Raw genomic sequence first — 11622 nt, 5'->3', positions numbered from 1 at the left:
AATTGCTAGGGTCTTCTTTCTGACCCTTCTTGTAAATCGGCACAACATTTGCCAGCTTCCAGTCTACCGGGACCTCTCCAAATTCCCAGGATCGTTGAAAAATAATTGAGAGAGGTTCCGCGATGACGTCCGCCAGCTCTTTCAGCACCCGGGGATGAATCCCATCCGGACCCATGGACTTGTAGGGATCCAGGTGGAGTAGCAAATCCCGCACACGTTCAGGGTCGGTTGGGAGTTTGTCATCCCCACCATCCCGGTCCTCTAGCTCAGGGCACCCTGGGTCCCGAAGCCCATCATCGGCATTGAAGACAGAGGCAAAGAAGGCGTTAAGCGTCTCTGCTTTGCCTATGTCATTGTCTGTGAGGAGACCTTCCCTATCAAGGAGCGGCCCTATGTATTCTTTAGTTCTCCTTTTTCCATTCACATATCTGAAAAAGCCCTTTTTATTTTCTCTCACAGACACAGCCAGCTTCAACTCTAGGTGTGCTTTGGCCACACGAATTTTCTGCCTACAAACACGAACAGCATCCCTGTATTCTTTCCATGACACCTGGCCCTCCTTCCAGTAGCGAAACACTCTCTGTTTCCGCCTAATCTCCATTAGAATGTTCCTGGTCAGCCACGCCGGCCTCCTGCCCCGCCTGCCTGACTTGCGATATTTAGGAATTGCTTGATCTTGTGCTTCTAGGAGGCATCGTTTAAAGAATGACCAGCACTGGTGGACATCGAGGCCTTCAAGAGCAGTTTCCCAGGGGACCTTGCTGACTAGTTCCCTGAGCAGCCTGAAGTCTGCTTTCCCCATATCTAGGGAAGAGGTTTTGGTGGCACTTTTCCTTCTGTCACCGTAAATTTTGAACTCAACCACTTCATGGTCGCTTTGACCAAGGCGGCCACCAATCACCACATCTCCCACCAGACCCTCTCTGTTTTCTAGCAACAGGTCTAGGAGGGCACCTTTCCTAGTTGGCTCCGTTAGCATCTGCACCAAGAAGTTATCATCTAGGTGCTTCATGAACCTCCTGGACTTGCTCGTGTCAGCCGTGTGGCACTCCCAGTTAACGTCTGGCAAGTTGAAGTCCCCCATAAGGACAAGGGGAGTTAATCTCGAGGCCTCTCTTAGTTCTGTAAAGAATAATTTATCGGCGCTATCGTCCTGGCCAGGCGGTCTGTAATAGACTCCCACAACGACATCCCCTTTATTCGTTCGTCCCTTGATCCTTACCCAGAGGCTCTCAACTTTGCCATCGCCGACCTGAAGTTCCACACAGTCCAGCCCCTGCTTCACATATATCGCCACCCCACCACCTCGCCTACCCTGCCTGTCCCTCCTGAAGAGCCTGTAACCATCTATCGCAACACCCCAGTCACAGGACTCATCCCACCAGGTTTCGCTTATGCCGATGATATCGTAGTTGCAGTATCGAGTTGTGGAGTTCTTCCACGAATCAGTGTCATAAGCAGCAATTTTCTATCCAGAGAGGCCTCTGTCTGCTCTCACCTGCTCCAGATCATGCTTACTGCCTGCAGCACTTGCTTGGCACCAACACAGGCAGAGAGCTAGGAGCAGGGCTGAGTGTGAGGGAGAGGCCAAGCCCTGCAGCTGCTGCTTGCAGCTCATCTCTTACTCTCAGGAGCACCGGGAACGGATGGGAACACCTCACTAAGGTGGCCTTGTCCCACGCCAGCGCACACAGCCTGGTCAGAGACGTGAGAGATGCAGAAGGGGTTCTGAGAGCAAGCCCATTCCCCAGTATCCCAAGCACGGGGAGAGGAGAGCCGCATGAAGGGAGAGCCAGTGTTGGGCTGGGGCATGAGCCCCCTGTCAGGCTCTTTCTCACCTGCATCTTGTCATAAGTCTTGGCAAAGACTTATGCAAGTCTTTGTCCGAGTCTTTTCAAAATGAGGGGGGTGTAGCTGCTTCTCCCTCAGGCGGTGGTGGCTTCTCCCATTCTCTTGCTTGTCAGAGGCATTCTGGGGTGATGTGGAGCTCCACAAGTGGAAGCGGCTCGGGCACCTGCTTCACAGAGTGCCTGTGGGATGGATGAGCTGTAACTGATGAGAACAGCCCCAAAGGCCTCCAGCCGTGGCCTGCTCCCCTGTACTGCGTCTGGCTGGGATAGAGTTAATATTCTTAATAGCAGCTTGTAAGGTGCTGTGTTTTAGAGCTGTGGCCAAAACGATGCTGGTAGTGCGCTGAAGTTGTTCGCTTTTGCTGACCAGTGTTTGCACAGCATCGAGGCCTTCTCTAGTTCTTTTACACCTATTTTTACACCTATTTACACTATATTTGTCTATTACACCCGCCCCTCGAGTGAATGGCCGTGGGGTGAGCCAGAGGTTGGGAGGAGACATAACCAGGCAGAGCAACCGTACTAACCAACAAGACGTTCCACGCCATGTAATGTCATGCTCAGCAATAAAAGGGTAAAAGAGGGGGTTTAGAGAGTTATGCAACACATCCTTTCCAGGATTGGTCCCATCACTGGGGATCGGTCATTTTAGAATAGAATGGAATAGAATAGCTCGAGTCGGAAGGGATCGTCAAAGATCATCCAGTCCAACAGCTGAACCACTCCAGAGTTAACTAAAAGTTAAAGCTTATTATTGAGGGCATCATCCAAATGCCTCTCGAACACTGACAGGCATGGGGAGTTACCACCTCACCAGGAAGCCTGTGCCAGTGTTTGACCACCCTCATGGTAAGGCAGTTTTTCCTCAGGTACAGTCTGAACCTCTCCTTGCGCAGCTTTGTGCCATTCCCGTGCATCCTTTCATCGGTTACCAGGGAGAAGAGATCGACACCTGCCTCTGCATTTCTCCTCCTCGGGAAGTTGTAGAAAGCAATGAGGTGGCCTCTTTGCCTTCTCTTCTCCAGCCTAGACAACCCAGGTGACCTCAGCCTGTCCTCACAGGACGTGGCTTCCAGCCCTTTTGCCAGCTTTGTTGCCCTGCTCCGGACACTTTCAAGGACGTCCACATCCCTTTTGTGTTGTGGAGCCCAGAAGTGCACACAATACTCAAGGTGAGGCTGCACACGTACTAAATACAGCAAGAAAATTAATTATTAATTAATTAATTAAGATAATTAAATGCAGCAAGACAATTAACGGCTGGCTTTACTGGGTTGAATGCACTCCAGAATGCATTTTGCCCTCGAGGCTGCCAGGACTTGGCTGCTGGCTCACGCTGAGCCTGCTGTGGAGCTGCACCTCCAGAGCCCTTTCTGCTGAGCTGCTCTCTCCAGCCACTCGTCTCCCAGCCTGTGCTTGCATCCAGCATTACGCTGTCCCAGGTGCAGCACCTGGCATCTTCCGTTGTTGAACTTCATGCCGCTACTAATCTCCCAGTGTGCCAATCTGTCTAGATCCTTCTGCAAAGCCTCTCAGCCCTCCACGGAGCCAACGGTGCCTCCCAGTTTAGTGTCATTGGCAAACTTGCTGAGGACCCATTCCTCTCCTGCACCTAGATCTTTGATAAACATGTTGAAGGTAATTGGCCCCAGAACTGAGCCCTGGGGAAGACCGCTAGAGACTGGCCACCAGCCAGATGTAGACGCACTCACTAAGAAACTTGAGGTTGCACGCCAAGAAACGTTTCCCGCATCGGGACAAGAGGTTCCCAGCAGGCCCAACAGACCTCTCATTCGTACAGCAGGCCAGCATGTATGAGTTGTGCGCTCAGTAGTGCCCAGATAATGATGGGGTGTGCCAGGCCCCTGTGTGCACTGCACCCTGTAAGGCTGGGCTGACTTGTGGTCACACTGAGGTCTGTTTGATGCCCTCTGCTAGCCCCACACACTGGTAAGCTGCCAAGCAGCCATTCAGCAGGCATATTTGGCTTTGCTCCATCACTGTTTTCAGCAATAAATCTATTGCTGCTTCTCTCTTAGGAGTGAAGTGCATCATTCCTTTTGCGACACATGGACGAGCACAGATTTCTGAGCTGGGATTCTTGTTGTTTTGTATCGCTCAGAATGGGGTGCATCAAATACCCAGCAGGCCACCAACTGCCCAGCAGCATCATGCAGTCAGCACCAGCCGTGCAGAATGTCTGCGCAGGCCCTTCCCCACTAATAAAAGACCACAGTTTATTGGTAGGGTTATTGATAAAGGGCCACAGTTTATTGGCAGGGTTAGAAGAGAAAGGGTCTTCCCTTTTCTTCAAGGTTCCCTTTTCTTTTCACAGTTCATCTGGTGGATGGCTTCCAAGGGCAGATGCCAGCCCTGGAGGAAGGATCCAGTGGAGGATGTCCCTCTTCAGCAGGACCAGGATGAGGAAGGCGAGCTGCAGGCCGGCAAAGGACAGCACTAATCTCCTGCAGAACAGAAGAAGGTTCAGACAGAGCCAGGGATAAATTCATCCTCTTTAAACCCTGCCATGGGACCCCGTACCATGCTGGGAGCAACATGTGCCGCTCAGGATTGGGGTGAGGAACCTGCCTATCCCCCTTGGCTCTGCTGTACTTTGAGGGCCACCCCCCACCTGCTTCCCCAACCCAGGAAACAAAGAAATGCTGAGGCAGTTTATCCTGGAGAGGTCAAAAGCTGCCTAATGCCTTGGGAGCCACGACCTGCGAGAGCAACTCACCGCAGCCAAGTACTGATTCTGTGCCTCCTTGACGCCAACTCTTCATCCTACAGGACAAGGCAAAGCAGGGCCACGTGTTAGGGCACGTGAGCCAGGGAAGGCGTTGGGGGCGCTCAGACCCCCTCCCTCGTTCCCACTGAGGTGAATGGCCCCATGTCCTCTGGGGCCAAGTCCAGACCCTCCCCCCGCAGGCCCACAGCAGGGGTATAGCTCCTACCAGCTGCGCAGCCACCATCTCCTGCATCCAGGTCTTGGGCGCCTCGGCCGCCTGCATCCTCTTCCCCCTGCTACAGACACCACAGAGTTTCTGGGCTGTGAGAAGAGACCTCGGCCAGGACCTCCCCCTTGACTGAGGTGGCCAGGAGGAGCTCAGGGTGCTGCCCAGCCTCTGCTGGAGCAGGGATGAGGCATCTCATTGTCCCAGCACCGCACAAACCCACACTCACCCCCTGCACCCTCTGCCTTCTCCGTGCCCCAGGCCTTGGGGGCGCGGGGGGCTCTGACAAGAGGCTGGGAGCTGCTCACAGTCGTGCAGCATTGCTAAAAGGAGTCAAGAGTTGCTCAGAGAAGCTTGGAGCTGCTTAGGAGAAGGCAAAGGGCTCTCCAGAGCAGCCATGAGGAGCTGAAAGGAGCCCCCAAACTGTCTGTGACACGGGTGCCTGGAAGCTGTACAGCTCCTCCCCGCCGTCTACCCCTGGTCGGGGTCAGGGCCCTGTCCCCACTCACCTGGCAGTTTGCGTTTTGAAAACCTCCCTTCTCTCCTGGAGGTTCTTAATCTCCTCCCTCAGAGCCTGGAGAAGCAAAGGATCAGGTTCTGAGACTACCCACACATGCTTGGACGGGGCTTCCCCCCCCCTCCCCAAACATGTTGATCTCCCCTCCCTCCTGCCCTCAGGACCTTGTTGATACTGGCTCTTTCAGCAACAGCCTCTTCCAGCTCTGCACGTCTCCGTTTGCACTGCAAAGCAACCGGGACAGATTGCACGGAGTCAGGGTGGGAAAGGGCATCCCCAGTCTATCCCCAGGGCTCTGCAAGGCCAGGCCAGAACCAGGGCAGCAAGCACTAAGGCATTCTGGGGATCGCACCACTCCCCAGCAGCTCTGCCCTGCCCCTGTTGGACTTCTGCCTCTGGGTTACAGACCTTTAGGAACTCCTCCAGCGCCGCTTCCACACCAGCCCTTGCCTGAGCGACCTGCGCCAAGACCTCCGCCATGTTCTCCAGGGACTCCTGTGCATGCTCCAGGGACCCCTTCGCACCCTCTGCCTCCATGGCTTCACCTGCACCTGCACCTGGGGGAGCAGCCCTCTTTGTACCCTTCGAGGCGGCCGTGTCACAATGACAACCATGGTGACACCATGGTGACATGGCCACGGCTGCCCACTGGGACATGGCTGCCACTGCTCTGGGGCTGGTGCCAGAAGTGAGCTGTGGAGGGACGCTTCCCAGCCCTCCATTAGCACCCAGGGCTGGGTCACTGCACCCATACCCCTACATCCACTTCCCCCTGGCCACCTATGCCTCTCGGTCGACTACGGCAAGAAGTCCAAGCTGGAGTTCTCCATCTACCCGGCCCCGCAGGTCTCCACGGCCGTGGTGGAGCCCTACAACTCCATCCTCACCACCCACACCACGCTGGAGCACTCTGACTGCGCCTTCATGGTGGACAACGAGGCCATCTACGACATCTGCCGCAGGAACCTGGACATCGAGAGGCCCACCTACACCAACCTCAACAGGTTGATAGGCCAGATCGTGTCCTCCATCACGGCCTCCCTGCGCTTCGACGGGGCCCTGAATGTTGACCTGACCGAGTTCCAGACCAACCTGATGCCGTACCCGCGCATCCACTTCCCCCTGGCCACCTATGCCCCCGTCATCTCGGCCGAGAAGGCTTACCACGAGCAGCTCTCGGTGGCCGAGATCACCAACGCCTGCTTCGAGCCGGCCAACCAGATGGTGAAGTGCGACCCGCGGCACGGCAAGTACATGGCGTGCTGCCTGCTGTACCGCGGGGACGTGGTGCCCTAGCACATCAACGCCGCCATCGCCACCATCAAGACCAAGCGCAGCATCCAGTTTGCGGACTGGTGCCCGAGTGGTTTCAAGGTGGGCATCAACTGCCTGCCTCCCACGGTGGTGCCCGGGGGGGACCTGGCCAAGGTGCAGCGCGCCGTCTGCATGCTGAGCAACACCACGGCCATCGCCGAGGCCTGGGCCCGCCTGGACCACAAGTTCGACCTGATGTACGCCAAGCGTGCCTTTGTGCACTGGTACGTGGGCGAGGGCATGGAGGAGGGGGAGTTCTCGGAGGCGCGGGAGGACGTGGCCGCTGAGAGAGGGAGTTCAGAGAATCTTAGCAAATAGAGATAGAGCGCTGACAGTATTAAACTAGTGGATGCTGCTGAATGTCTTTGCTAACCATTTTGCATCGTGCAAATTAACTGAAGCAAGAAGCCTTGGGCCCCTTACCACGTTTAGTTCCTCATAAGAACGTGAAGTAATCTTAAGAAAGTGGCAGAAATTGGTCCTGCAGTTTGGACAAGAGCCAAGCAGCAACTGAGTCTGCGCAAAGACAAGAGGTCAGCTAGCGGTGGTGAGGAAGAGTCACCAACCTTCATCCCCACAACCTCTGGCGACCACTACCAGGAGACACTGCGCAAGCACAGATGGTAGGAGCTTGTGGAAATGACTTCTTGGATCTAATTTTAATATAAAGCGGGGACAGGTTATGCATATGGAGAGGCTTATTGTGAAACTTCAGGCACATGTAACGCTTTGTTGCATATAACCACGGCAAGTTGCCGCGTCGTGAGAGCACGACTCACGGCTTTGGTGAGACAACCCCCCGTGCTGCCCAGTTCCGAATAAACGTCCAGAGAAGGGCAACGAAGCTGGTGAGGGGTCTGGAGAACAAGTCTTACGAGGAGCGGCTGAGGGAGCTGGCATTGTTCAGCCTGGAAAAGAGGAGGCTCAGGGGCGACCGTATCGTGCTCTATAAGTACCTTAAAGGAGGCTGTAGCGAGGCGGGGGTTGGTCTATTCTCCCACGTGCCTGGGGACGGGACAAGGGGGAACGGACTAAAGTTGCGCCAGGGCAGGTTTCGGTTGGGTATTAAGAAGAACTTATTTACCGAAAGGGTTGTTGGGCATCGGAATGGGCTGCCCAGGGAGGTGGTTGAGTCGCCGTCCCTGGAGGCCTTTAAAAGACGTTTAGATGTAGAGCTCGGTGACGTGGTTTAGTGGAGGACTTGTTAGTGTCCGGGTGATGGCGTCATAGAGGAGGGATGACGTCATATGACCTCGTTAACAACCCTTCTAGGGGTTGTTAACCCTCGTTAACAACCCATGCTAATGGCTGTGTAATGCTGTATGTCATCACTACCACGCTTCCCCCACTAAAGGACAGACGTGGCCCAGACCCGTAAGCTGTGCCCGTGCCTGAGGCCTCACAGACACATTCTCGTTGCGCACCTGCGCGGGGGCTCCGTCTGCACTCGTTAACAACCCTTCACCTCCCTCCTCTGCACCCCTTGCGCTGAGGCTGTCGGGGTGTGTCCGGGCGGGCACGCACCATATAAGGTCATATGACGTCATCCCTCCTCTATGACGCCATCACCCGGACACTATATAAGGCCGCGCTCGCCCAGGCCGGGCCAGTGGCAGAGGCGACCTCTGCTGCTGCGCGGTGCTGGGAGCCGGTGTCTGCTGAGGGCTCAGAGGCTGCTGTCCCTCAGAGGTCCAGGCCGTGCGATCGCTGGTGGCTATTGCTGGCAGCGTTTGGTGAACGTTCATCGTTCTCATCCCTTAAGCCATGATCCGGGGTGGTGTGGGCCAGGGGCCCGTGGCGCACAGTCACCCCTCATCCCGTCGGGGCCCAGCGCGACCCCCCAGCAGGCCTGTGCAGCAGGAGGAGCACAGGCAGGAGCTGGAGGCGCTGCGGGCCCAGCTGGAGGCCGAGCGTCTCCACTCGCAGGAGCTGCACCGCCGCTTTGCTGATGAAACCCGCCAGATAAAGAAGATGGCAGAGCAGGAGCGGCAGCTTCTGGCTGAGAAGCTACGCTCCAGATGGGAGCAGCAACGGGCACGGGAGCTGCAGCGGCTGTGGGAGCTGAGCCAGAAGCAGCGGGCAACAGAGATCCGTCAGCTGCTGCGTGAGAAGGAGGCCGAGTGGCGCCAGGCACAGGAGTTGCTCCAAGAGCAGCGGGACGACGCCGTCCGCCAGGCGCGGGACCTGCAGCAGGAGCTGGCCGAGGAGCTGGTGAGGCACGGCTGCAGCAGCAGCAGCGAGGCCCGCAGCAAGCTGCAGGAGGTCCACAGGCAGCTCCACTGGCGGAAGGACAGCAAGCAGACCGCCCGCATCGTAAGCCTCCAAAATGAACTGGAACTGCAGAGAAGGCTCTTCCAGCAGTACATCCTGGAGCAGGCTGAGGGGAGGCCGTCTGCCTCCCACAGCGAAGACAGGGCTGCGGCCTGGCACCGCCTGCAGACTCGCCTGGGCGCAGGGACCACCGGGACCTGCTCTTCGAAGAGCCCCGGTGCATCTGGTGCTGCTGGGGGAGGAGGGCAGCAGACAACCCACTCCAGCTTAAAAGCTCACCTCCAGGGAGAAGGGAAGAGCTGCGGGCGGGCGGTCACAGACGTGGGTGTTCAGGTGGCAGCGCAACAAGAGGCCTGCCCACCTGGCAGTGGAGACAGCCAGCTGCTGCAGGAGAAAGCTCATCTGCAGCATGCCCTGGAGGACCTGCAGAGGCAATGCGGTGTCCTTCAAGAGGAGACCCGCCTTCTGGGGAAGGAAAGCGCTCTGGAACTGGGGGAGGAGGTGGAGAGGCTCCAGCAGAAGACTAGTATGCTAGGCCTCCTTACCAAGCACCTGAAAGAAAACACCAGGCAACTGAAAGAGATCGCCCTGAAATCTGGAAAGACTGCTGCAAAGACAGAGCAGGTCGACCAGCAGCAGAGAGGGGAATCGGAAACCGAGGCTGGGACAAAACTTAGGCCTCACAGGAACCTGGATCAGGAACGCTCAAGACTGCAGCAAAGGTACGAGGAGCTGAAAGTGCGTCTGAGAGAGATGACAAATGAAAATGCCAGGCGCGCAGAAGAAAATTCTCAGCTCCGTGGGCAGAAGGAGCGGATAGACGAGGTTCGATCTGACAACGCTGCTCTGAAGGGGAAACTCGTGCAAGTGACAGAGCAGCGAAATTCTGCCATCGGAGAGGCCAAACGTCTTCAAACACGACTGCAAGATCTGGGTTGTGAACTGAAAGCCATGAGACAACTGGCAGGACGAAGGCAACAACAGGAGAACGACCTCGAGGAAACAAGGCGACTGCTGCAGAAGAAGAAAGAGGAAGTTGAGCATTTGCAGAGGGCTTGGGCAGAGCAAAGAAGGACACATGAGGAAGACACGCAAGCGTCTCAAGCGCAGCTGAGAGAATTAGAGAAACAGAATCAGCACCAAAGTCAACAATGGGAGCTGCTCTCTCAGCAACTTGAGCAAGAAAAAAGAAAAGAATCCAACCGTGTCGGTTCAGGACTACCACAGGTGACATCTTCTCCCACAGCACAGGCCTATGCAGAGCAGTCCCATGACCTTTGCAACCGCGAAGACAGCTCTGATGTTTCTGAGGAGGCAACCAAGGTCCCGGCATCCCACACAAGCACCTGGACATCAGATGCCGCACACAACAGTCCTGGGTGCCGCCTTCTTTCAGACGAGGGCCCTGTGCATGGGAACGAAGAAGCAGGAGCAGAGCATGTGTCCTTCATCCTGCAGTCCTCGGAAGAAGAATCGCTAAAACTTCGAAAATTTTTAGCTCGATACAGCTACGATCCTTTCGAGGGTCCTAATGAGCACCCCGAAGCAGAGCTTCCTCTGACTGCGGGAGAATACGTCTATGTCTATGGAGACATGGATGAAGACGGCTGGTTTGTGGGAGAGCTGACGGATGGCACGAGAGGATTTGTCCCCTCTAATTTGGTAGAAGAAGTTTCAGACGATGACCTGGTGACAACTGTGCCTCCAGAGCTACGTGATCTCCTGCAGGATAGCGATGATGAACTGAGATCTTGCAGCAGGAGAGGAAGGAAGAAACGGAGGAATCGGAGGAATAAATAAAGATCTTGACCAAGGAATCTGTGTCCCCTGTGTCTCCCCCCCTTCTCCCTCCCCTTCCACAGCTTTTATTGCTGAGCGTGACGTTGCCGTATGGACTATCCCTTTGGTCTTTTTGGGTCAGCTGCCCTGGCAATGCCCCCTCCCCACCGCTTGCCCACAGCCAGCCGACTGGATTTGGGGCTGGGGGGTGGCAGAGGGAGGGCGCTGTGGGAGTCCTGATGCTGTGCCAGCACGGCTCAGCAGTAGACAAAACACATTGGTGCAATATCAAGTCAGTTCTAGCCAGAAGTACAGAGCATAGTGCTGCATGGGCTGCTGTGGGGAAGGTTGAGTCCATCCCAGGCAGACCCAGAACACCATACCCACCGTGGTGGGGATGGTATGACCAGGCAGGGTCTAGAGGGGTGGCTGGATCCCCACTGAAAAAGTCGTCAGGGGGCTGTGGAAAGGCTGCTCAGCCTGTAACTTGTGAAGCTTCTGCTCCCTGCTACGAGCTGCTTGGAAAGGCCCGGCTCTTTCAGAACCCACTTTCCCCTTTGGACCAACGGCCCAGGTGTGCTCGGGGCAGCGGTCTGTGCCAGCTGTGACGCATTTCACACCATTGCTGCTTCTGGAAGCCTGCTGCAGGCCCACCGTGCCTGCTGCCGCCATCGTTCACCCGGCTCTGCCACAAGCACCTTGTTTCTCCTCAGGTGTGGCCTCGAGTGAGCTGTCCCCTCCTGGCTGCCTGCAGGAGAGCTTCAGGGGCCTCAAAGAGAAGGCTCTGCTGGGCTCCGCTGTCACTTTGCCCTTTGGAACAAAAGCGCAAACCTGCGCTACAGCACCGCCGTCGTGCAGCCATCTGGGAGCACAACCAACAGGCTCCCTGAGAATCCCCCGTGCCCCCCAGCGTGCCCCCCATTTTCACTCGCCTGTG

General features: G+C 56.2%; 1 protein-coding gene and 1 pseudogene across 1 annotated transcript; both read left to right on the top strand.

Moving 5' to 3' along the window:
• Positions 1 to 5954: 5954 nt before the first annotated feature.
• LOC136787974 (tubulin alpha-1A chain-like) lies at positions 5955 to 6968 on the top strand (annotated as a pseudogene).
• Positions 6969 to 8399: 1431 nt separating this feature from the next.
• LOC136787973 (RIMS-binding protein 3C-like) lies at positions 8400 to 10706 on the top strand. Its single transcript, XM_066985418.1, has one exon. The coding sequence runs from the start codon at positions 8400 to 8402 to the stop codon at positions 10704 to 10706; it is 2307 nt and encodes a 768-aa protein (XP_066841519.1).
• Positions 10707 to 11622: the final 916 nt, after the last annotated feature.

This window comes from Anser cygnoides, chromosome 32 (assembly GCF_040182565.1).
Source record: "Anser cygnoides isolate HZ-2024a breed goose chromosome 32, Taihu_goose_T2T_genome, whole genome shotgun sequence".
Taxonomy (NCBI): Eukaryota; Metazoa; Chordata; class Aves; order Anseriformes; family Anatidae; genus Anser; species Anser cygnoides.
This window is presented reverse-complemented; position numbering and strand designations above follow the sequence as displayed.